Below are 25,770 nucleotides of genomic sequence, written 5' to 3' on the forward strand. Positions count from 1 at the left end.
GTGGCCAATGTCCACTTTACATTATTATATGGAATTTGATAACTGAAAATGGCATATATATATATATCATATATATCATATATATGTCTCAGGCAATGGGGAACAGAGGAAGACGTGCTGGAGGAGGGACCATCATGGGAGGACAAACCCCTACACGGGATGTACCACCAGAACATACCTGAAGTGGCTGATATCAAGAAGTCCTACCAATGGCTAGAGCGGGCTGGATTGAAGGACAGCACAGAGGCACTCATCATGGCTGCACAGGAGCAGGCCTTGAGCACCAGAGCAATAGAGGCCCAGATCTACCACACCAGACAAGACCCAAGGTGTAGGCTGTGCAAAGAGGCCCCTGAGACAATCCAGCACATAACTGCAGGGTGTAAGATGCTGGCAGGAAAAGCATACATGGAGCGCCATAACCAAGTGGCTGGCATAGTGTACAGGAACATCTGCACTGAGTATGGACTGGAAACCCCGAGGTCAAAGTGGGAAACACCTCCAAAGGTGGTAGAGAATGACCGAGCCAAGATCCTGTGGGACTTCCAGATTCAGACTGACAGAATGGTAATGGCGAACCAGCCTGACATCGTGGTGGTGGACAAACAGCAGAGGAAAGCCGTTGTGGTTGACGTGGCGATACCAAGTGATGGCAACATCAGGAAAAAGGAACATGAGAAATTAGAGAAGTACCAAGGGCTCAGAGAAGAGCTGGAGAAGGCCTGGAAGGTGATGGCAACAGTGGTGCCCGTGGTCATCGGAGCACTCGGGGCAGTGACCCCCAAAGTGGAGGAGTGGCTACAGCAGATCCCTGGAAGAACACCAGACATCTCGGTCCAGAAGAGTGCAGTACTAGGAACAGCAAAGATACTGCACAGAACCCTCAAGCTCCCAGGCCTCTGGTAGAGGACCCGAGCTCGAAGGATGAGACCACCCGCGGAGGGTGAAGGACAAAGTTTTTTATATATACCACAATAATTAATTAATTCAAGCCATTATAAGAAATTACTAAGGAATATTCTCTCATTTAAGGTAGGTCACATCACAGGCAGTCCACTCTGAAGCAATAGAGATGACTGTGGAAGAAAGAAAATAAAATGCTTTAATTTCCACTCAAACACCCCAATTTCTTGTTCCCCTATAACTTGAATACCTGACTATTGGCCACCCAGTGCCCACAGCCCAAACACTACAGGAATACACAGATAACACTTGAATTAGCTGCTACAGTCCCTATGTCAAATTCTTGAATAAAAAAGAGGCGGAAATATTTTTTACTTTTTAAATTCAATAACAATTAATTACATTTTATTTATATAGCACCACAAAGGGCATTTTTTTATATGGAGCAGGTTTAGACAGTAGTCTTTATAACAATAACAGCAAGGAGGATCACAAATGACATGAAGTACTTTATGGAACAGAGGCCTGCTTGGATTACTCAGTGAGAAGGAGAACATATTGTTCTTGAGAGAAAGCTGGCTTGAATCGTGTAAATGTCACTGGCTGCAACCATCTTAGGGGTCTGTAAAAAGAAAAATTAAAAAAACTAATTTGTCAATTAAGAGTTTGAGTAGACATGTGACAGAATAGATTAAAAAATAAACACATACATCAAACCTCATCACTGAATCAGCAGTTTAAGTAGCAGCTCAGTTCTCTCTGCTATGCCACCAATAATCAGGTCACTATCCAAGGCCATCAAAACATCCTGCTCAATAGCCTAAAAGCCTCCAGGTGCTGTTGACTGAAAGCACTGCTGAGCTTAATCTTGATTCATTTAAAAGTAGAGAAGCTCCTTTCACAAGCTGGGTGACTGACATGGTCTGGCTGGCTGTCAGGCTGTATTGGCAACAATGGCAGCAACACAGTGGCCACAGAACCATTCTTGTGCACTACACATCTTTATTTCCTTCAGGTCTATCCTTCATAGTCCTGTTTGTGTATTCTTCAAATCCTGATCTTTTGAATCTATTCCGCTGCCCAATAACACTTGTGATCTTGCCTTCTAATGTGGCCATGTATTGCTCTGTCTTCTTCCAAGCCGTTTTCAGTGGCAGAATGCAATCTACCTCCAGTTTTCTTATCCCATTCCTGTACCTTCGTGTTGAATGGGTCTGTTATGCCTGTCAGGATATCCATTTTATTTGCCTGAAAATATATTTTTAGGTGACAAATATTTTGAGCTATTTCAGCTCTTTCCTAAATGTAGCCTCTTGCATTAATTGCACTGAGTGATGCTTTTTTCTATCTTGTATGGCTGAAATATAAAGAAATACATCAACACACGGGACCTTATGTGGATTATCATCTACAAAGTCTCAAGTCTCAGCTATAGACAAAGCTGGTTCTGATAAATGAGTGTTCATACGTTGATGGCAAATCCAACCAGTAGATACCTATTCAGATTAGAATATAGACAGAAACTCTAGACATTTGTAGAAGCTGGAGGTGGTGGGACTCTATAGTGCCACTGTGTGGTCAAGTAGGCTAAAGAAGAAAAAAAATTGAGCTAACATGAAAATGTAAATATTTTTACCATCAAATTTTGCTAAAAAGGTCACTGAACAATGCCAGCTTTGTGATATCAACAGTTAATAAAACAGCAATAGAGAGCTGAAGTGCTGTCCCCTTTTTTAAGCTAGTATCTGCTCCACTACTTTCAGTTAGAGAATGTTCTAAGATGCTCAAATGTTATTGTCAGTACAGTCCTCGATACTCATTTGGCTTAGAATATGAGCAGTAAACTCCAGCATCATGTTTCAGCTTTTCAGGAAGATGCCAAAATATATCTATCCATCTATCTATCTAACCGACTCAGGCTAGTGGAACAGAGGCTAACCTGGAAGTGGGGCTGGACTTTGGCTCTCCATACAAGTCAGTGAGATAAAACAATGTTTTAAATAATTCAACAGTCGTCATAAAAACACATAGTGTAGATAAAAAAGGAACAAAACACAATGTCGGATCCATAGTTATTCACAAAATGCATACAAAATGCCCACTGGACCAAAAAAACAAACAACTGATGTGTATCAAACTATGCTGTCAAGTCCAAAATGTCCTTGGTCCTCATCAACAATGATCCACAGTTGTGTCGCTCAGTTTCATGAAGCATATTTTCATAATAATAGTTAATAGTTCCTCTGAGAAGCATATCCTGATGCATGGCCATGCACACATCAGTTACTGCTAAATATCATCTGGGGTCATAACTGAGCTGCCCAGAGGGTCCTGCACTCCAGGAACAGGGCCACCAGACTTCACACTGGCGCTCTGAGCCTCTTGATCAGTGTCAGGCTTCCAGCTTTTGATGTCAATCATAGATATTTCCCCTTTCAGACACAGGAAACAAGAAGAGATAAGTATTATTTACAAACTAAATGGACTGATATTTTTTGGTAATCTATACTAATAAACGTAACAGACCAAAGACCAATAACCTATCCGTAATGCATTTGTATGCATACTTTATTTATGATGAATTTACACTGAGTTACCAGAAAAACAGCACCCCTGTACACTGTGATGCAATCCAACAATCCTGTTATAATTAATGTGAAACTTTTCAAAGGTTGTGGTGTTATATTTTTTGTATTATATTATAAGGCATTTCTAATATTTTTGCTCCTCCATCTTTGTAAATGAAGATCAACACAAAGACAGGTGAACAATAGTGATAAGTGCAGGCAAATACTTACTTGCCGTGTTCTCTGTGGGATTTTCTGTGCCATAATGGACGCTATTCTCCTTTTCTGCTGATTTCTTGAAGTTTTCCAACTACACAAAAACCAAAGTTTTAATGCAATATTACCCATTTGATGCATGTAAAATAATTCAAAGGACATAGAAGTAGACATGCTTACCTCAGTGCATATGGACTCTGAGAGTCGGCTGGTGAGTGGGCCTTTATCGTCAAATTTGCAGGTACTGCTTGTAAACCAGAGTGGCATTAATTATCCTTCTCTACACAAATAGTTTTAATAATAATATAACAAGAACTGTAAGGAATTAGTTTTACCTTGAACTCTGTGATAATGCTGGCTCACAGTCAATTGAGCTCTCTTGATTCTTAAAAAGGAAAAAAAATGTTTTACACACGACAAAATGAAGAAGTGACTGACAGTGAGAGGCAGAGGACAGGTCTCACCTGTGGGGCATTGTTATTGATTTTTGCATCATGTGGATTTCTTGCTTCGATTTCTTGGTTTCTGGCTTCTTTTTGGCGCTGCATCTTTACATAATCATATGTGCTTATGCCTTTATAAACTGTAAAGCCAAGAGAACAAACGCCAATGGTGAAAATCAATGACTAGATGAGGGGAAAAGAGCCCTATCAAATGTCTGTCTTGAAGAGTGTGACTCACAGAGGTAAAAGTGGAAGCCCAGCAGATGGCCAAGCAGCAGCAGGCAGGTGACGCTCAGCATGACAGTTAGAAAGGCTAATACAAGGACACCAGCTGAACTAGTCTTTATGGGTGCTAAGGGTAAAAACACCAGCCAGGTGCCATTCCCCAGCATACCTATTGAAATAAGGAACAAAAGGAGGACAACACACATACAGCTTTTAATGATGCAATTAACAAAAATATTATCAAAGCTGTTTCTATGCAGTCAGATAAAGAAAGATCAATATTATGGTTACTCACTGTCAAACTGTGGAGAGGTCCGCAGGCTGTTTGGATCCAGGTAATGCTGAATAAAGATGAACAAGACAACAACAACGAGCAGCAAGACACCTAGTGTAGCAGAGCACAGTGCCACAAAGAAGCACCTGAAGGCAACACACAAAACCTGATGTTAATTTATATTTACATTCCACATTTCATTTTAGCATCAGCCATGAAGTCATTTACAGGAAGGACACAAACATTGTCTCACCAGTAGTTTCTGCCACCCACGCAGGTGTTCAGCCATTTGCAATGGTGATCAAAGTCTTCCACACACTTGTTGCAAACACCACAGTGTTTTACTTTGGGGCCACTACATGAAGATCGATTATGTTAACGTCATTAAAAACAAATTTTTCATGATTGCCAAATGATATCTCCATAACACTTTACGGTTATATGGTACACAAAACTGTGAGTAGTTACTAAGGAATGAGTGAGGATCGAATCAGGAACGACCTGATAATTAATTAATTGTTAATAAGTAGTTCCTGAATATCTCAGAATCAAGGACTGTATAGATAATGGAGAGTTACTAGACAACAGACTGAGAGATATTATATTAATGAATCATTACATAACGATTAGTTCATATATATATATATATATATGTGTGTATATATATGGAAAAAATTAAGAGACCACTGCAATTTTTTCTTAAATCAGTATCTCTACAAGTATGGAAGCCATTCCATTCCAATGTCTGTTGAATTCCAACACAGGCACACCTCATTCTACTGAATGAGGTGCTGATTAGGTGATCACCTGAACCAAATCTTATTTAATAAGGAAAAGTATAAAAAAAACACTTCTGTGGTCATCACTATCCTCTTGCAGTGGGACCAGCTGGATGGCAAAAACAGTGCTAGTAGTACCTCAAAAGTAATTGGAATCAAAAAACAACTATTGACCATGCCAAAAAAGTTGAAAAGGTTGCTTCCATCCTTAAAATTTCAAAGACGGCAGTTCATAAGAACAAGGTCAAGCAGCAGACATTGGGGACAACAAAGCTACAGACCGGCAGAGGGCGAAAACGACTCTCCACTGACCGGAATGACCGCCAACTCATTCGAATGTCACTCAACAACCGTAGGATGACATCAAGTGACCTACAAAAAGAATGGCAAAAGGCAGCTGGGGTGAAGTGCACAGCGAGGACAGTTCGAAACAGGCTCCTAGGGGCAGTGCTGAAGTCGTGCAATGCTAGAAAAAAGCCCTTCATCAATGAGAAGCAAAGAAGAGCCAGGCTGAGGTTTGCAAGAGACCATAAGGATTGGACTGTAGAGGACTGGAGTAAGGTCATCTTCTCTGATGAGTCCAATTTTGAGCTTTGTCCATCACCTGGTCGTCTAATGGTTAGACAGAGGCCTACAAGCCACAGTGTCTCGCACCCACTGTGAAATTTGGTGGAGGATCGGTGATGATCTGGGGGTGCTACAGCAAGGCTGGAATCGGGCAGATTTGTCTTTGTGAAGGACGCATGAATCAAACCACGTACAAGGTTGTCTTCCTTTCAAAACTTGCTTCCTTCTGCTCTGACAATGTTCCCCAACTCTGAGGACTGTTTTTTTCCAGCAGGACAATGCTCCATGCCACACAGCCAGGTAAATCAAGGTGTGGATGGAGGACCTCCAGATCAAGACCCTGTCATGGCCAGCCCAATCTCCAGACCTGAACCCCATTGAAAACCTCTGGAATGTGATCAAGAGGAAGATGGATGGTCACAAGCCATCAAACAAATCAGAGCTGCGTGAATTTTTGCACCAGGAGTGGCATAAAGTCACCCAACATTAATGTGAAAGACTGGTGGAGAGCATGCCAAGACGCATGAAAGCTGTGATTCAAAATCAGGATTATTCCACCAAATATTGATTTCTGAACTCTTCCTAAGTTAAAACATTAGTATTGTGTTGTTTAAAAATGAATATGAACTTATTTTCTTTCCATTATTCGAGGTCTGACAACACTGCATATTTTTTGTTATTTTGACCAGTTGTTGCTTTCGGCAAATAAATGCTCTAAATTACAATATTTTTATTTGGAATTTGGGAAAAATGTTGTCAGTAGTTTATAGAATAAAACAAAAATGTTAATTTTACCCAAACACATACCTATAAATAGTAAAACCAGAGAAACAAATAATTTTGCAGTGGTCTCTTAATTTTTTCCAGAGCTGTATATATGAGTAGTTCCTGATTAACTCTGAAACTTAACTCATTACATAATCAGAGGGACTACTTAGCAACTCCTCAGTAAAATGGGGGTGCACAAAAAGAGTAACTAATGCTAAAACTTAACCTAAAACTTAAAAAAGCAAAATCACATTAGAGACTACTGCTTTGGGCATACATACACTTTGACATCACAAAGATAACATTGCAGATCCTGGATGACATGTGGTTGCTTTGTCCGGTCAAAAAGCGGCATTGGACTGGAATAGCTCTGTTTGGCCCTCACACTGGCATCTGCTGGGTCTATAGTCACAGCAGCAATATGGGTGAAAAGGTGTACAATAAATGCTATGCCCGTCAGCTGTACATGACAAGAGTCAAGGAAAATAGCAATAATATTGGAAAAATACTACAATATGTGATACATGTGCAATAAAGTGCAGAATAGTAAGAGGCACAAGTATACATGAACCAGAAACTGCAAACTGTCTCACACAAGCGCATCTTTTGTGTGAGAAATAAAGTCAGTTCTGAAGAAATCATCTGTTCTCATGGCTGAGTGAAGCTTCAGTTAAATAAACCAGTGTTGACATCATGCAGCATTCAACATGTGACAAAAACACCACTGATTATGTCTTTTGGGCTTCATAAAGACCACAGAAACAGAGACAGAGTCATGTCTGGTGTGACTGGAGCCCATACAGACAGCCCACACAACAAAATCCTTGTCTTGTCCAGCAGCCCAAACAAAACCGTAGCGGAGACTAATGTTTGCTCCATATTCAAATCTGGAAGACCCACTGCTGCACACTTCACACTTGTAGGCTACAATGACAGCAAGGTTTCAGCTGTGTGTTAAGGATACGGCATAGACCACATGGTTCCATGGCAGAGGCAGAAGAGGGATATAGATGCCGAAGCTGACTATGGCGAGGTAGCTGTACAAAAGCCAGCCAATCACTTGGAAAGCCTGAGGGGGCCATGACCATCCGTTCATCCTGGGAGACTTGGAGGGGACCAGCTCATTTCTACTGCTACCACGCATGGGAGATGTGCGCCTCAGCCTTTGACTGAAGCAGTTCATCTAGACAGCACAAGAGGAGAATAGACAGAGTCAGTCGAGAAAAAGCCTCCTCCAGGCGTCTTCAAACGTCCACCCACACATAGGTCACACATAGGTCTAGCTCCAGCAGAGTGTGGCCGTGTTGGCTGGGGAAATGAGTTAGGAAAATGAGTTGAGCATAATGATAGTGACTGTTCACCCATTATGGACCTACACTTTGTTTTAGCTAGGTGTACCTAATACACTAGCAATTAATACAACAGCATTAGTTTAACCTCTGGTATAAACAGGGTGGACAAAATATCAGAAACTGAACATTGTAACCTTCATGAAGGTAGGATTTATTGCTGTTGTGTTAAACTGCATTAGTTTTAGTTGCTTAATAAACTGCCAGCTGTGTGTATTGTGTGACAGAGGCTTAACAACTAAAGCTGCTAGCAAGGTTATCTGTTCTAGCTCACCCCGCATTTTGTGTTTAATTCACAAAGAGCCACTATTTTATTACGGCTTAAAATAAACAATAAAGTCATGCCAACAATAACCTATAGTATAACAAGTCTGTATAAAGTTTTAATCCATGAAGAATGACTTACTTTTGCCGGTGAGAGACAGCGAAAATTTAAACAATATGCTACTGTTCAAATACAGACGGAGATTTCCACCGCTTGATATCCCATTAGTTTATCAGCTGGGCAGGTGCTTCAATAAGTAAAACTCACCTGATAAACAAACACATACCGCCAGTACAAAGCGTAACAAATTTAAAAAAACACCGGTAAACATGAACAAAATGCTCCAACGTCCTTGGATTTGTGTCACCGAAGGACGTGAATCAGAAGTTGAAGAATCAACTCACTCAGCAGGTCGTCGCAGCGCCATGGAAACTGTCCTGCTGCGCATGTGCACTATAGCTCTCTTCAAGATACCAGCTCTTTATTGTGGCCCTACACTGACTGAATTACTCATGTAGCTTGCCTATCAAACTCGCAATCTTTGCGACTCTTTATTATACTTTTGGGCCCTGGAGACAATAAGCTCCTCAAAAATAGCCAATGCTCTTTTCCCCAGCAAGAGAGAACTGCAAACACAGAGATAAGCACCACACTTCTGCTTTCAAAACTAAAGCCCTTCTTTAATCTTATGTTTCTCATTTAACATTATACTGAATGTTAATGTACACTAGATGCATATTGCTTTATTTTCACTTCCCTATTGTGTCTTCACATACTGAAACATCCTACAACAGCAAATGTTGCTCACTTATAGTCTATGGGTGGAAGTTTACCACTGCAGACATCTGAGGACTCAGTAGTGTATCTTTACTGCAGCAGGACGATCTTACAACATCCTTTAACTGCAATTGCACAAAATTTGGATGAGTGTTACTGATAGACAGTTCCTACTTTTACAGCTGCTTCCACAGTATGTGTAATGCAGCTGATAATAGTTTTTCATTTGCTTACTGAACCACACGCATTTATAAATACAGGTGCAAGCATTTATTTTTCAAGTGTTGCACTCATACAAAACAATTACACTACAAACAATCTGTACAATCATATTCAGTATTTAAAACAGGTTTGAGGCTCCTGCTGTCTCCAGAGTGTTTAAACAGTCCAAGGCCGAGTACCCAGTGCTGTTGACACCGGGGTAACAAAATGGCAGTGTGTGTGGTCAGCTGTTGGCTGTGCTCTCTGGCTCCGGAGATTGCAGGAACTCGTAGGGATCATGAACCATTTCAGACTGGTCGCTGACGCCCAGGTGTGAAGGGCTCCCTGTGGATAAAAGAAAAGATGGTTCTTCTGTTGTCGCACTGGTGTTACTTTTCTGTGGAAAGCAATGAAAATTTGGCTGGAAAGTGGAGGTGTAGCATTAAGTCGATATATACCAAGACGTTGAGCAACATAGTATCATGGCTTGTTATCATACTAATGACAATAATATGATGTTTAAATAAAACAAAAACTAACTAAAAAGCATTGGCAGTGCTCTTTTCTGAGCACCTAATCTTTTAGTCTTACTCCTATTGCAGATACCTAAGTGGTGCTGGTCCCTCTCTGAGGCATTAGAGAGGGAGGACAGGTTGGATGAGGGTCTAGAGCCGACTCGGTCCACCTGAGCCTCCTGGAACTCCTGCAGGAGTTTGTCTGCATCGTCAAAGTGCTGCTGGCCCTCCTCGTTCCCCGGCTCCTTTTTCACTGTTTTACCTGATGAAGAAAGAGGGAAGGTAAGGGGAATTAAATGAACGCAGAACTAAAGAAAAAAAGGCACACCTATTCTTGTGAGATTCTGGCTTGCATTACAGGAAGGAGGGGAAAGGCCCATACTAATAAATCTGATCAGTATGAGCATACTACTAATATGTGCACAAAGACAGCAACAATGGCATACCACAATAGCATCAATAGCATCATGACAGATCACTGTAATACAGCTGTGTTTTCACCTGTTCTGTTTATGCAAGTTTTATGCAGAGCACTACAGAGAAGTTTTCTCAGAGAAAGATGGTCACTACTACCATCTAAAACAGAAAAGATTGGAAAATCATATGCAACATATTTCCATCAAGTAACTGCTACGTGTGTTGCAAAATAACTCTGCCTGAGTCTTTTAATAGGATTAAGGTGTTTACATGGTCATTATCCCTTCAATAATGAGGCTCATACACATCTTATTCTCAGTATGCTAACTATGAGCCTCATCACATTAACATAATGCAAGTGAAGCATTTACATGGACTCCACCTTACTCATCTTACTACCTTAATTAGCTTATGACTGGATTATTGGTGTACATGTAAGTTGATGGGGATAATCACCTAATGAGTTCAGCATGGATATGTCCAGAGACATATCAGGATAGTTCTTCATTGACATGAAGTCCAGGACTGAGCTACTCTCTCCCAGGCCAGTGCCATCTGCCATCTGAACAAAAATACACAGAGTCAACCAAACAGTCGAGCAACTATGTAAATATAGCGTCACTTAACAATTTACAGCATACCTGCATGTCACAGATGTTGGATTTGGTTTCATCGGGTTTCAGCATCATGTTTCTTTTCTGAAATGTAAAATAAGCATCATACACATAATAGGCCTACATCACAGAAACCAGACTGTGGTAGAATTGGTCAAGAAAACCCTGGAGAGGATGATGGAAGCAATGTGTGTAATACAGTATATTGCTGTATATTAAGTATGAGTCAGATACCTGTCGGATTTGACTGACAGCTTTAATGTGATCGCCTGCGGTCATCTTGTCTAGAAGCCCGTCAACCCATTGCTTCGTGACACTTCCACAGCCCTTGACAAACTCCTGTATGCTTAGGGTGAAATTGATCACATTACAAGCTGAAAACGGTGACACCTTTTTTCCCCACCAAATCATTTCTAATCTAAGTTTAACCTACAACATGAAAAGTCCCCCTACCTGAGAGCACATTGTACTCCTGTGTCATCCCCATAGGCTGAATAGAGCATGTCCACCTCATCAGACAGCAGGTCTGTAAAGATGGAGTTCTTCTGAAGGCTCTGAATGTTGTAGGCACTGCTCAGAAACGTTACTACACAGAGCAAGAAAAAAGTATCACCTATTATATCAAACTATAAGCCAGTAATTGTTATTAATTGGATGAGACAATTAAAATGACTAATATGAATTAAATCAACAAAAGTGCACTTTAAGACATACCTTTGTGTCTCCTGTCATCTTTGAAACCCAAGGTTGTTAATCCAGGCAGAAGTTTATTTGACAGAGAACTCAGGTCCACTTTATGAGTCTCCTCTTCTGCAAAAAATGAAGAACAATTTACTTATTTGAAAGATATCACATTTTATACCAATGTAGTGCAAATCATGTGTGAACATAGGGTTTTGAAAGATGTTTAAAAGACTACACAATGAAAACAAACCTTCTGCATCTGGATCAAGTTGATTTACAACAGTATATAGAAGAGAACTGTCTGGCTCTTTGCGCAAGTAGCCCATCTGAAAACAGAACAGAAAAGATTTTGTCAATACAAACTACACTGACAACAAGTAAAGCCCACACACCCAACTGCTTCAACAACATACCCCAGTCAAATCAAAATTTGGAAAATTACTCCTCGAAGCCTTACTACCACTTTGTCATTTTATGTCAAAAATATAGCTATAGCTGGTAGAAACATTATGTATGAGTGGAAATTTATACGTAAAGTAGAAAACCTTGGAGTTGGGCATGTATCTGTTGATCCGATCCCGAGCTTCATCTGCAGAATGCTCAACGAGTGCCAGAACATGCTCCTCTGCTGTGCTGTCAGTCAAGCTGCAAGCGTTTCCCTCTGGTTCATATAGGTAACTGAAATAACAGAAGTGACAGTGTTACCAGATCTTTATACTGAATCACAGAACATCAAATACTCAGGACTTCTCTACTGGTCTTTCTGACTCCATTTCATCCCTTAAATGTAATGTAAAACAAAATGTCACATTTAATCTAGACATTACAAATAAAGAATACCTGATGACTTCCTTCATGTCTTTGACTGGCTGTTTCTTGGACTTCTTAGCTGATTCCACTGGGATGGGGATTATCTCTGGAGGAGGTATATCAGCTGTAAGGTCTTCATCTCCCAAAATGGCTGCCTGCTGGGTATAGTCCATGTCCTGCATGAAAGACATGCTGCGCTTCAGAGCCAACAGCCGTTCCTGTACACAGGGCAAAGGAAAAAGGGGGAACACTTAACTTTGTCTGCTTAACTGGCAATGTATTGATAAAAGAGGAAATGGAATAGAAAGGAAGAGCAGAAAGTTGTTGATGATTACAGTGATGTATTAAATCCACCCTTGGCCAATTGACATTGACATTAGTGATTAGACTTGACTTTGTTTGGGTTACTACATCCAAATGAGTATTATTTGTATCTAGGGCTCATACTGCTCAGCTGCTGAGAATTAGAAACTATCATAGTGCTTTGAATATATTCCATTGCTCACTGTATATGGAGCAGTGCCATGATTTGACTCTAGGTGACATCATTACTGCAGTCTGTCTGTCTGCTGTTCATCTCAAACTTATTCAAACTTACAAATTAAAACTAAAGTGTAAAATTAATGGAAAAATATTTTTCAGGGTATATTTTCTTTTATAGGGATCGACACAAAGCAAATTCCTTAAGTCCCTCGTTTATATGTTGATATATTACACTAACAATTTGATCTATTCCATTTAAGTTGAAATCAAATTAACCCTATCTGTATGTGTGAAATGTTACCTGTAAAATTATATGATCAATAGCTAAAACAAAGGGAAGCGAAGCACTAATAGAAGTGTCTCAGTAAATGACTTTTCAATGAAGTTAAACCACAAGATAACCAACATGGACAAAGTTGGTGTCAAATGGATAAGATGAATCGGTTACAAGAAAATATATAGTATAAGAAATTTGTTTATTTTCATTCCATTTGACCTCATTACCTTGCTCATCATCTTGAATCCTGTATGGAGCAGTTTCTTGGCAGCCTTGTAATAGACTGTCTCTGGTCGGTTGTACACCATGGCATTGTCACACATCAGTTTAAAGTCTGCCTGAAGGCCAAAAAGTGTTCAAACAGGTATGAGGGCAAACTTTATTTATACACACTTTCTTACAGTTTATAATACTCTCAAAAGAAAGATATTAACCATCCCAACTCCCTCTTTATGTTGAAAAGTATCCTCACCTTGAATTCTGTAACTGTGTTGTACTCATTATTTCTAATCTTGTCTTTCATGGTGCTGAAGTCCATGGGATGTTTGATGATCACTGAGTAACCAGGAGCAATTGCATCTGTTACTGGAAATGAGAAGAATCCATGGGGGTCTTTCCTGGAAAAGACAAGTGATACACCATCAGTGTTATTCAGTACAGCACCAACTTTTTCCACCAGAAAGTATTTAATTTAGAGATGGGTACCGAAACCCGGTATTAAACAGGCCCCGGGGCTGTTGTCATAAAAAGTCATGAAAGTCAAAGGGCTTTATGATGTGGCATTAAAAGGACTGAAGGCCGACATTACAGGCGGATGCAGAAATTAGACTGAATCAGTGTTCCTCACCTCTGCAACTGCCTCAAAAAGTGCTCCAGCAGTTGTTGACGAGGAGTGCACTCATTCTCTGCATTGGGCAAACATAAAAAATACAGATATTTATTCACACATTTACAAATTAATAACTGCTTAAATAAAATGTAATGTTTGCTTGCCAAAAAAATCTGACGTTGTCCTCATAGACAGGGATTCTTACCTTGTTGTGTCCTGCATGATCGGACCGGCCTGTCTCCTTGCTGTTCTACTTCCACCTTCACATTGGGGTGAAACTCCTCCACTTCAGGCTCTATCTCAAACTCTCTCTCTCGCTCTTTCTTCTTTTTCTTCTCTTCTGGCTGAGCAGATACAGTCATGATGTGAATGACTTGTCAGAGAAATCATTAAGAGTATATTGGTCATATTCTCAGGCTTAAGTTAAGTTTACTCACCTCTAATCCAATACTTATACTTTTAGGCAATGTGAAAGGTTCAACAGGCACACCAGCACTGGTGGCAGCTGTAGCAGCTGCTGCCTCTGATTCATTCTGCTCTCGCTCTCTCTTCTTCCTCTTTTCCTCCTGTAGGATGGGATGGGATGAAACGATGAAAGCATGAAAGACAATTTTTAACTTATAGTGGCAAAAAAACACAGGTGCTATAAGGTAGAATGTTCTTTTGTAAACTAACCTTCCGCCGTCTTCTGTCCTCATCATCCACATATTTGTCTTTATCCTTTTCAGACTTTTTCTTCTTCTTCTTCTTTTTCTCCTTGTGTCGTTCTCGTTCATGGTCTGATCTGTCATCGTAGTAGCTGGAGTCATGGCCCGAACCAGAGAGCTCTGTCACCTCACTTCCTCCAACTTTGAGCACAAGCTTTAGGGGCTTCTCAAGAGCCTTGTCCTCATAGTCTACAACCACAACAAACAAGATCAAGACGATAGCTGAGATAGGAATCATGGTACAAGGTGAAACGTTGTGGGAGGAGTAAGTGAGCATGTGGAATAATGTTGGCATTAGTATGGGAGGAAAACTGTAAGTTTTGTCTGATATTATTTCAGCCACCAAACAGGTTGTATATGGTAAAAATAATAATAATAGAGTAGACATAAGCTGTAGCTTCTCTGAAAATATCTTACTATATGTTGTGATTGGGTTGTATTGTATTCTCCTGTGTTTGTTGGAGGCAAATCCTTAGCTGGTGTTTTTACTTAAATGGTTTACTTACACAGCTAATTAAATAGATATAACTTAACTAAATTGCTGACTTAACTATAGCTTACTTATACAGCCAAAAAACAAACAAACAAGAAATATGTAATATATTGAATTATAACAAACGGATTAACTCAAGATTTTAGCAGGACATTATACCAACAGCATCTGAAAAGTAGAGCCGAGGGATGTGCACCGTCTTGGTATATTAGGGTAGATTTTTACAAAAAACAATGCAAATCTGCGGTCTTTGCCTGTCGAGCTAACCAGCTAGCTTAGCTAATAAGCTAAGATAGCTAACGTAAAGATAGCTGGAACAAAAGCGGTGTGGTAACTAATAGTAAAATGTGCACTCAGGTACCATCGACTGTTCTCCACTCCGGCTTGTGTTTCTTGTGTTTTTTCCCCATATCTGCGTACTTATATCCGTCTTATGTTTATTCCAATTACGTTGCCACTGGTGGCTGACGTTACTCTGCTTGAATCAAATCTTTGCAACAAGAAAGCTAGCTGCAGGCGGATGTGATACCCCACAACAAATGATGTATTTCCGGTGTAGCAAATCAGCGCGCTGAATTCGAGTGACTGTCGGCTTTCTGACAGCACAGCGGACCGTCAATAGTTTCTTGGGTACCCGAACTTTGGTTGATGCAAGTTATAGGTGCAAGGTATAGTTTCAGTTTTGTCGATGTAGCAAACTGTTTAACTTAACTCTTTGAGGGATGTTAACGTTAGCCAGCTATGTTAGCTAGCTACAACATCGCCAACTTACCTAACGTTAGCTAACGAAATGGAAAAGTGCCGTTGAGTACAAGACTGAACACTAGCTATGTTAAATACTCTGTGTGATGAATGCTGTTTTTAAAGCTCTAAATGTTGCTCTGTTGTACAGGAATGGAGGGCGACAGAATGGAGGTGGGAAACCAGAAACAAAACATCCATGTGGAGGTCCATGTTAAATCTCACAGGTGGGTTCGCTGAGCATTTCAAAACATCAGAATCAGAAATACTTTATTGATCCCCGAGGGGAAACTCTTTTGTTACAGCAGCTCAGCTTTACGTCAGTGCACACAGGAATAGAAGAACTAGCAAAAAATATAATACACTATAATACAGGTCAGATAAATTAAGTACCAAGTGGATATAAGTATAAAATAAAATAAGTGTGAAGTAGCAAGTGGGTTTACCGGTTGATGATAATAATACGGTATAAGGCATGAACTGTCAAGTTAAGTGTCGCTTATTAAGGTTATAATGAGACGGAGGATATTGCACAGCAGTAATAGAGGTGTGAGTAATATCACATTCAATAAATAGGGAATTTTAAACTAAAATATTGCACAGGAGTATTACACAGAATATTGCACAATCATGTCAAGTATTGCAGAGATATAATGATCCAATGTCCAGTTTAATGACTAAGGGTCATACAGACTAACACTTAGAGGGAGGAGTTAAAGAGTTTGATGGCCACAGGAAGGAATGACTTCCGGTGGCGCTCTGTGGTGCATTTTGGGGGGGGGTGAGTCTTTTACTGAAGGTACTCCTTTGTTTGATCAGCACATCATGGAGTGGGTGGGAGACGCTGTCCAAGATGGCATGTAGTTTGGCCAGCATGTTTTTGGTTATTTGTGAGTCGACCCTTTAACAGCTGAATAAAAGTCAAATTTTTCCAAACGTTTACATGCATTAGGAAATGCCTGAAATGACTCAGTCAACCTTCCTGTGCACTTTTTCCCCCTTATTTTCCATTCTTGTTCATATTTCAGCACAGCTAAACTGTCTGAAGTGAGGATGCATGTTCTGGCTCTACTGAATCGCCACAGCATGGTTTTTGGAAACTACAGATGGACAGAGTTTGATGAAGACTTCCTGCAGAAACACGTGGAATCTGTGGCTCTAGCTGATGTCGAGGAAATGGTCACACAGGTCTGTTGTTTTGGTTTGCTTTGTGAATATTTTCAATCATCTATATCGGGGGGGGGTCTCATAAAGAAATAATAATACTTTTTTTTATTTATTCTTTTTTCGTCAACTTTTTCCTCTACTCAGCCCCTTGATTTGAAGAGCTGCTCTGTCTCCGTTCACATCTTCACTCTGAATGAGGATGGACCCAGCACGCTCACTTTGGAGGAGGATGAGGAGCTTTCAGCCGCCAATCACTGGTTGCTGCCAGCAGGTGACACTGGATATTGTGGAGGAAAGCACATTGAATAGAATATGATGTTGAGAAGATCTTGCTTTCTTAGTTTGATTCATTTCCAGTTGAAGTCGGACAGCCAGGCGAGACTTAATACAGGAAGTGATCATTGCAATATATTATTCAGTAGGACTTAATGTTATTCTCAACTCAAAATATCTTTTGAGTATGAAACACACCCCCTGTAGGGGAGAAGGGGTTCTCTGCGGATCTTCCAGCAATGTGCAGCTGAATCAGGAGCTTCTCAGAATGAGGTCAGAATGCTGTTCGTCTGTATGCTCAGTATGTTACAAACGGGCATATTTTCACCAAAATTAGGCTAAATACACTGCTCCTGTCTCGGTCCTCATGCATGACCTTGTCTAGGTCTCAATATATCTGGAATAAGCTAATATCGGCCTATTTATCTACCTAGCTCTAATATGAATGGGCACTGGAAACGTGGATCATGCAGCAGTGGTTTGAGAAGTTTCTGTGGATGTTTTGTTACTTTTTTCTGCTGTGACAACCTAGAATTCATTGGAATCTTACCTCTGTGAATCCAGTCTGACCAAAGCCTCCTTTGTCTGTTATGGAGAAAATTACAATTGTTTTTCTAAGCACCTTTTAAGCTTAGAAGGGATAAATATTTCATAATCAAAAGAGAAATCAAGGCAGGGTCAAGTGTTAATGTAAAGGCATCTATTACCACGGTGAACATCATGGATGGATGGATGTCGTGTTTTCATTTCGGTCCTGTGCCACTTGAAAGACCCTCTTTTCCCTTTGGCTCATTACAATTTTGTCTTTTCCTAATATTCCCCTGAAATGACCGGACCTCTGTTTGTTTTTAACAGCTGAATTCCATGGGATTTGGGAGAGTCTGGTTTATGAGAGTGGAGTCAAAACCCAGGTAAAAAGTATAATAGTAGTTAAGAGATGAGAGAAAATGATTACGTAACTTTTTCACGCTGCTAAACTTCACATTGTTTTCATTTTGCTCCAGCTCCTGGATTATGTCACAACAACAATTTACTTCTCAGACAAAAATGTTGACAGCAACCTGATTTCATGGAACCGTGTTGTGCTGCTTCATGGTAAATAACTAATGAGGAATCATATATATTGGTTGAGGTTGTAGCAGAGATGATGTGCGTAAAACAACTGATTTATCACTTTGTGTATGCCCATATTCAGGACCCCCGGGCACAGGGAAAACGTCACTGTGCAAAGCTCTTGCCCAGAAGCTGTCAATCAGACTGTCAAGTCGGTGAGACAATCCTCATTTTAGTGAAACCGCTTCAGCAGTAACTACACCTGCTCTTTTCATTTCAAACTACACTCCTCTCCCTGCAGGTATTCTTATGGGCAATTTGTCGAGATAAACAGCCACAGCTTGTTCTCAAAGTGGTTCTCAGAGGTACACCTGGCTCCTTTTTTATGTTAAATTGTTCAGTTGGAGGATGGAACAGGTATTATTTTGATCTCTAATCATGCCTCTTTGTTACAGAGCGGTAAGCTGGTCACGAAGATGTTTCAAAAAATCCAACAACTGATTGATGACAAAGATGCTCTTGTATTTGTTCTGATTGATGAGGTAAAAAAAATCTGCTTCTTGGAAACTAATATTGGAACTAACTTATATTGGAATTAGGCTTATCGGACCCCCTAGAATTCATTTATTGAGTACATTCCTTCATTGATCTGCTTCCAGATTCACTGAAATAAAACAGAACTTGTTGTATCTTAGTTATCATATGTTCAGGAGTTTCTCTGTTGTAACTAAGACTGTTCCTTTTGTGAACCTGTTTTATGGTGGGTAGGTGGAGAGTCTGACAGCAGCTAGGAATGCCTGCCAGGCAGGAACAGAGCCCTCTGATGCCATCCGAGTGGTCAACTCTGTTCTCACTCAACTGGACCAGATCAAACGGTAAGAAAGCAAAGTAGTCTATGTACTGTTTTAAATCCTCTCTCTTATAGCATTAGACACCAGAAGTCTGAGTTTTGCTTTCTTACAATCACTCTTAATTACTGTTTTCACTGGAAAATCCATCATCAGACTTTTATTTTGTGCTATTTACCCAAGTTTGTTTTTGTATTGACTTTTGGGCTCATTTCAGACATTCCAACGTCGTGATCCTGACAACCTCCAACGTAACAGAAAAGATAGACTTGGCATTTGTGGACAGAGCTGACATCAAGCAGTACATCGGACCCCCATCTGAGAAGGGCATCTACAACATCTACCTCTCCTGTCTGGAGGAGCTGATGAAGGTGACAGAACAAAATAGCAATTATTATTTGCAATTATTCATCATTTATAATACAAAACACAAATTAACAAGTCTATTACTTCCATCTTCAAACTTTGGGGCTCATTTTGTGGGTATGATGATTGTACTAGTTTACGGGGGAATGTCTAGTTTTGTGAATTTTGTAGAAATGAGGGTCAATATCTTGTGTGTGTGTGTGTGTGTGTGTGTGTGGTTTGAATGAGTGAATGAAAGGCAAATTGTTAAACGCTTCGGATAAAAGGGCGACATAAATGCAATCCATTTACAAGTCTGTTCCATTTAACAAAAGAAAAATCACAACACCGATTCAGAAAACAAAACAGCATTTAAGAACACTTTAACAAAAACACATAAATTGACTGTGAGATAATTAGTGAAAGAAGAAAGTCCTCCTGCCGTTTTTACTTTTCCTGTGATGGAAAGGTGGCAAAATGGTAGGGCAAGAATAATGTGTAGTGCTGCACTAATATCAAGAAGACAGCACTGGATTCCAGAAAAATCTTGAAACAAATTGACGTGTATTGTAACCGATTGTAACATAAAATCTAACCACCTTGGCAGATTTTGCATAAAATACCATTTTTGGACTTAATAATGAACGCCCAGTTAAGATTGGTATATATTTTGCAATATGTGTAATATTACAGTGGAAAATATAAATAATATGTATCAGAAGATAGTGATGATGTTTAACTTTATGCTTCAAAAACAGTTATAAGCAGTAACAGTACAAAAGCAACACTTTTAATTGAATAGGGTGAGTTGATACATTTGAATTTCCCATATGTCAATGCTTCATGATGTGTGATATGTGCAGTGCCAAGTCATCTACCCCCGGCAGCAGCTGTTTACCATGTTTGAGCTCGAGACGATGGGCTTTGCAGAGAGTGAGGTGTCCGAACACAGTCTGAACCTGAGGGACATTGCTCTGTGAGTACAGCCTCCCATAATGCAATAGCACCCAAATCACACCGTTTCTGCGCTCTAATGATAACATTGTGTGCCAGTGAGAACTGGAACAGCCAGAGGCTAATGTTTTGTTTTTCTTTTTGTTTCCAGAAAAAGCAAAGGTTTGAGTGGAAGAGCACTCAGGAAGTTACCATTTCTAGCCCATGCACTGTTTGTAAAGGTAAGTATATGATTTTGTTCTACAGAGTGTCGGGGGAAAAAAGGGTCAAATAGTTTTTTAATGTAGTTTGTTTGCCTGCAGACACCGACAGTGACTCTTGAAAGGTTTCTGGAGGCTATGGACCGAGCGGTGGATAAACAGAGGGAGGAAAAAGCTAATCTGGTCAACAGTGTCTGAATTTAATACAATGTCCAAAGGCTGACACGTGATTGTTCATAAGCTCTCGATCCCATGCCTTGTTTGTTTGTAGTTTGGAAAACTACAGCGCTTACATCTTTTTATAAAGCTTAATCGATTCATTTGGCAGCACTATGTTGTGTGTATATTGGCAAGTTTTAACAAATGCAATCTATAACATAAGGCTTTATTCAGGTAATTCTGGTGGTGCTACTACCTTTAGAAGGCCAAATCCATGTCGGTTTCAGTATTGGCAGTTTGGTTTAAGATGCTTGAATTTTCTATGTGCTATTAACCCAAGTGTTTACTCTGTTCTTAGTTTCAAACTGATATTTTTATGTAACATGCAGCTTTAACCTCAACAGCTCCAGCTTCTTTTTGTTCCCATGTTAAAGGGATAGTTCAGATTTGTATTGGCATAAATTATTGGCATCATTTACTTTCTTGTATTGATATCACTGCATACACATTAGCTCAGTTTGCGGATTTTGTTGGAGATGTCCCATTGAAATGGCAGCTTGTCAGACAGAAATGAAAAGCAGTCCCATGATAGGCCCAAGGCCCCAGTGGACAGTGAAGCATTAGAAATGCAGTAAAGGTGATGCAATTTGTTGTGGAAGGTTAAGATTTTTTGACTGTTGTGTTGTGGTTCCATTTTCTGCTGTTCATTTCTGCCATACAAATCCACAGGATCTGTAGAATAAGCTAATGTCCATGTACGGTACCAACTTTATGTTGAAAAATGTGAACTGTACCTTGCATGTAACGCATGTAACAAAACATGCGTTTTGTTTTTTCTAAGCAGTTTGTGTATTATACGTTTTAAAAATGGATATTCCTCATAGACCAGCGGTTAAAAATGTTCAGTTATATTTGTCAGTTCTGTATTTATGCTAATAACAACTGCTCTTTAACCTCTCAAGATTCATATGTTCATTACAACTTTATTTTGTATATAACATTGAAATAAACAATACTGTTTATGCTTGTTTTGTGTGTTGTTGAAATGCTGCAGTTAGATGCACTTTGGAGATTTTAACAAAACCTTTGGGCCGCCACTTGGTGGCGTGCAGATGCTGTCACAGTTTTATACATGGAAAGACTGGAAAGGTTTTATATAGTGTATTTTATGAGATACATGATAATCATAATAAGGGCAGTAAGTGAAAATGCCCACAGCAATAAAAGCAGATTGCAGTTGACCTTGAGCATGTCTCATGTAAGTTATCTAAATAACTTTGCTGAGTAAAACCAGAAACCCCCACAAATATAAAATGTACACTTGCAAATCTGGAAGTAAAAAGGGCTGTTCCAGGTTTCACTTGAAGTGCAATAGTGCAGCGAACAGTAATCCTTAATGAGACAAGCCCCTGCATGGGGACTCAAAGTGATGTATCATTATGCTGTCTGACAGTGTGTTGCCCGTGGTTGCCACCAATTTGACCTAAAAACAAAACTGTTGAAAGGTGATTCACTTTTGAAATGTATCAGTCATACGCACAGTTTACATGGACACATCAGTGGCTCCATTGTTCGTATGAACATGTTTTGCATTCTGTGAATGCTCTGCTGCTTTGCATGTCAGCTGCCGGGTTCAGACAATGTGCCCTTTGTTTGTTGTTGGGCAACAGCTTTTTCACTCCACTTCAAAGGTGGATTCTGTAGGCTGTTCTTGAATGTAAAAGGAAAGCAAACATTGAGTTCATCTTTATTCACACGTTTCATTCCTACTCAGGCTTATCAGTCATCTTTAAAATTACCTTTCTTGGGTGTTTCGGGGAGCACATTTCACATGAAATTTTGGTGAATTTGATTTTACTGTCTATAGTCTGTTGTTAAGATCAAGCAAAAGATTTATATTCTCTTTATACTTTAAGATTTTTCTTAATTATTGGGTTTTACAAGAAAGCCAGAATGGATTTCCCCTCGCACACAAAGCTTATTTCATTAAGGAAGCACAACTGTTGTTTGTCTGAATGATCCCTTTAATGCCACAGTATCTTTTTACACCTAATTGTTTGGCGTCCACCATTTTCATACGCCAATGATGTTTTTATGTGAGATGAATCGCACGAGGAAGCTGTACTTTTCTCTAATCTAATCAATGATCACAAAGAGGAGAGAAAAAAGGAAGACCGAGAAAGGGAGGGCTGTAGGAACGGGCATGGTAAATAAAACCATAATTGCTCTGTCTGGAGGCCCTTTTCTTTTGACTGTAGTTGGTCCAAAACCAGGCAGCTGTTAAAAGGCAATCAAGACGGAGAAGGAAGAAAAGTCAAAAGCCTTATTGTTATGGGGTTTTATCACTGTTTCAAGCAGTTTGAAAATGTCAGAAAACTCCAAACAAAACAAACAGTCTGATGTTTATCCTCTCAACCGTTGTTCAGGTACATGGCTGAAAGCAATGGAATATCATTGCATGTGCCAATGGTGATTCACATAGGGAGGGGATTAACTTACACACATACTTATAGGCATGTTAAGAAGAAACTGAACAGAGCTGCACACAAAACCATGGAAACAATCGCTCACTTCTTTCTTCTTTCATTATATAATCACATATTAAACTTAAGTCTGAAAGAGGTTATGGTTTACATTGATATGACCTTTAAGATCATTTAAAAGTCTGATACTGCATTGATTGCCTGAAGTTAAGAAAAGCCTGCACTTTTGCCAGTATAATGATCCACATCCTCTGTACAAATACGTAATGAGAGCCCATAAAACTCAAGCTGTGTCAGGGCTTCTCAATTCTTCATCTACATGACAGCCTTTGATGATAAACCAGGACTTGTATCCAAGTGAACATTGCCCTTAAAAGACTCTCTCTTTCGCTCTCTCTCTCTCTGTTCTCAGTCTCAACTATCCAGTCAGAAACTGTATGAACAGTTGTTGTTCTAAGATTTTTTTGCATTCCATATGTGTGTCATCCATTTAAGTGGGATGTTAGAGGGAGTAGGAGAAAGAGGATGAGGGAGAGATACCTTGTAAAGAGGCAGAATCCTGGGAGCCAGGCTGCATAAAGAAATGGTGATAATTAGGCACGGCAAGTATGATCAAAGAAAGCTGCCATCACGAGCTATATGCAAATGTCGGCTCATCCTGTCAACCACAGACGGTGATCTGAGAGTCCTACGTCTATGAGAAGTCAGATGGCAGACAAATTGACAGGAAGAGCAATATAGCTGCACTCCACATTCATCAAGGTATGGCAGTGAAACTAGGACACTGATATAGTACCATTCTCACAGAAAATAAGATGCTTTCCCAATAGCACAGAGAATCAATGTCTCTTATGTTCCGTCAGGCAGAACTCTTCTGTTTAGGTAATAAAGGATGAAGATGACATGGTTTAGTGCATGGACTATAATTTCTTATATGACAGCATCACTTTGGAGCAGGGATTGAGTGACTGACACCAAGTGTATATAATAACAGCTTATGCCTTGATAACATGCAAAGATCAAACATCTCTCCTCGTTTTGAATATAATCGGCACATAAGTGGAATATTTACAAAACACCAACATCACATTCATGTTTTCATACTAAGCAAAAGGTTGCCTTAGTAAATGAATATTCATAACACTTGGCATGTGTCCTGTGGCCGGTCCCGCTTTAACGCCCTGCCAAAGGAAACAAACCATAAAACTGCTGAGGAGCATTTGATGTCTGGTGGCTTGAAGTACAGCATGTTCTTCCTGGTTCTTCTGGTTCTTTTTTATAAACAAAAGTTTATCTTTAGAATCTGTTGAGCACATACCTAAAACAAATCATGGAAATTATAATGGGCAAATAACAATGCTGTTATTAATTGCACCTTGTGTGTTAATCACTACAAGCCAGAAAATTTAGGAAACCTCAGTTCTTTAACAAACCAAAATCTAATTTGGGTAGTCCAGCATAATTGATGTTACTCTATTTCTGGTTTATATATGATCATAGGCATATGTGCATATAGATCTAATGAACTGTTTTGTGATCTATAACTTTAAATATTTTCCTTTTGGTGTTTAGACTAGTTTGATTGAGAGAATCTTGTGATACAAGTAGGCCTACAAACTAAAGGGACTAATAAAAATAAAATACTAATGGAATTAATTAACTAAATAATAAAAGTGTCCTCGTCATAAATATAAAATCTACTTTGAAAACCATGAATGGAGCTGTACGGAAAACTGCACCAACAGAGGACGCGGTTTTACATTCAGCGAAACGTGAGCTGCCAAACCAGTGCTCAGTGCGTCAAGCTAAACAAGCACCACAACCGGAAAATGAATGAATGTGCTTTTCAAAATAATAGTAGGCCTATATTTGGTAAGACCAGAAATAAACATAATTAGGTGTAGAGGAACAAATACTACTCAGCAGTCCCATTACATGTGGCTAAAGTAAAATACATACTGTCTAAAGGAAATAAACAATTAGTTGGTCAACGCAAAATGTATTGATTGCAAACTAAATGAACATTTAAGTAGTAAAACTAATCAGCATGCTGATTATAGTTTCAAATGTGAAGATTTGCTTGGTTTTAGTGTAAACTGAAGACAAAATCTTAAGAAGGAAACAGGTGTTTGTTACTGTTTTAGACAGTCTTTAAATATTAAGTGAGTAATCAATTAATAAAAAGAATTGATTGACCCAGATTAATCAGCATAAAATGATTGCTGCAACCCTCATGGATTGAAAAACAAATCATGTAGAAATCCTTCAGTATGGTTAAGTAGATTTATGATTAAATGGATGTAGATCTAAATTTAAAAAAAGTATCTGCATAACCTTCAGAAAACCTCAGCTTCAGTATAAGGAGACATCTGAGACAGAAGTGG

At 39.5% G+C, this 25,770-nt stretch overlaps 3 protein-coding genes across 8 annotated transcripts; 1 reads left to right on the forward strand and 2 right to left on the reverse strand.

Annotated features, from left to right (window-relative positions):
- Nucleotides 1-1,268: 1,268 nt before the first annotated feature.
- Nucleotides 1,269-8,911, reverse strand: zdhhc11 (zinc finger DHHC-type containing 11). 5 transcript variants are annotated; one of them, XM_044207399.1, is made up of 12 exons: nucleotides 8,761-8,863; nucleotides 8,498-8,623; nucleotides 7,707-7,925; nucleotides 7,024-7,202; nucleotides 4,882-4,983; nucleotides 4,650-4,774; nucleotides 4,368-4,523; nucleotides 4,151-4,269; nucleotides 4,022-4,071; nucleotides 3,867-3,933; nucleotides 3,702-3,780; nucleotides 1,269-3,335 (listed from the first exon to the last, which is right to left on the reverse strand). In XM_044207399.1, the coding sequence occupies exons 3-12, from the start codon at nucleotides 7,923-7,925 to the stop codon at nucleotides 3,193-3,195; spliced, it is 1,239 nt and encodes a 412-aa protein (XP_044063334.1). In that variant the 5' UTR covers nucleotides 8,498-8,623; nucleotides 8,761-8,863; the 3' UTR covers nucleotides 1,269-3,192. The 5 variants fall into 5 exon arrangements, with proteins under 5 accessions (XP_044063334.1, XP_044063333.1, XP_044063331.1 ...); XM_044207398.1 differs by lacking the exon at nucleotides 8,498-8,623 and having other exon boundaries at nucleotides 8,761-8,911; XM_044207396.1 differs by lacking the exon at nucleotides 8,498-8,623 and having other exon boundaries at nucleotides 8,643-8,761.
- Nucleotides 8,912-9,388: 477 nt separating this feature from the next.
- brd9 (bromodomain containing 9) lies at nucleotides 9,389-15,663 on the reverse strand. The gene is made up of 17 exons (XM_044207395.1): nucleotides 15,525-15,663; nucleotides 14,639-14,859; nucleotides 14,401-14,529; nucleotides 14,169-14,307; nucleotides 13,982-14,039; nucleotides 13,607-13,751; nucleotides 13,362-13,472; nucleotides 12,405-12,592; nucleotides 12,110-12,242; nucleotides 11,815-11,890; nucleotides 11,595-11,690; nucleotides 11,334-11,466; nucleotides 11,115-11,226; nucleotides 10,908-10,964; nucleotides 10,723-10,828; nucleotides 9,941-10,111; nucleotides 9,389-9,679 (listed from the first exon to the last, which is right to left on the reverse strand). The coding sequence occupies exons 1-17, from the start codon at nucleotides 15,571-15,573 to the stop codon at nucleotides 9,579-9,581; spliced, it is 2,025 nt and encodes a 674-aa protein (XP_044063330.1). The 5' UTR covers nucleotides 15,574-15,663; the 3' UTR covers nucleotides 9,389-9,578.
- A 4-nt stretch (nucleotides 15,664-15,667) lies between these two features.
- trip13 (thyroid hormone receptor interactor 13) lies at nucleotides 15,668-21,931 on the forward strand. 2 transcript variants are annotated; one of them, XM_044207402.1, is made up of 14 exons: nucleotides 15,668-15,793; nucleotides 16,056-16,131; nucleotides 16,933-17,092; nucleotides 17,216-17,342; nucleotides 18,200-18,255; nucleotides 18,349-18,439; nucleotides 18,540-18,612; nucleotides 18,699-18,762; nucleotides 18,853-18,939; nucleotides 19,166-19,272; nucleotides 19,463-19,616; nucleotides 20,454-20,566; nucleotides 20,696-20,765; nucleotides 20,847-21,931. In XM_044207402.1, the coding sequence occupies exons 2-14, from the start codon at nucleotides 16,058-16,060 to the stop codon at nucleotides 20,940-20,942; spliced, it is 1,272 nt and encodes a 423-aa protein (XP_044063337.1). In that variant the 5' UTR covers nucleotides 15,668-15,793; nucleotides 16,056-16,057; the 3' UTR covers nucleotides 20,943-21,931. The 2 variants fall into 2 exon arrangements, with proteins under 2 accessions (XP_044063337.1, XP_044063336.1); XM_044207401.1 differs by having other exon boundaries at nucleotides 15,690-15,831.
- Nucleotides 21,932-25,770: the final 3,839 nt, after the last annotated feature.

The sequence above is a fragment of the Siniperca chuatsi genome, linkage group LG9, assembly GCF_020085105.1.
Source record: "Siniperca chuatsi isolate FFG_IHB_CAS linkage group LG9, ASM2008510v1, whole genome shotgun sequence".
Classification (NCBI taxonomy): Eukaryota; Metazoa; Chordata; class Actinopteri; order Centrarchiformes; family Sinipercidae; genus Siniperca; species Siniperca chuatsi.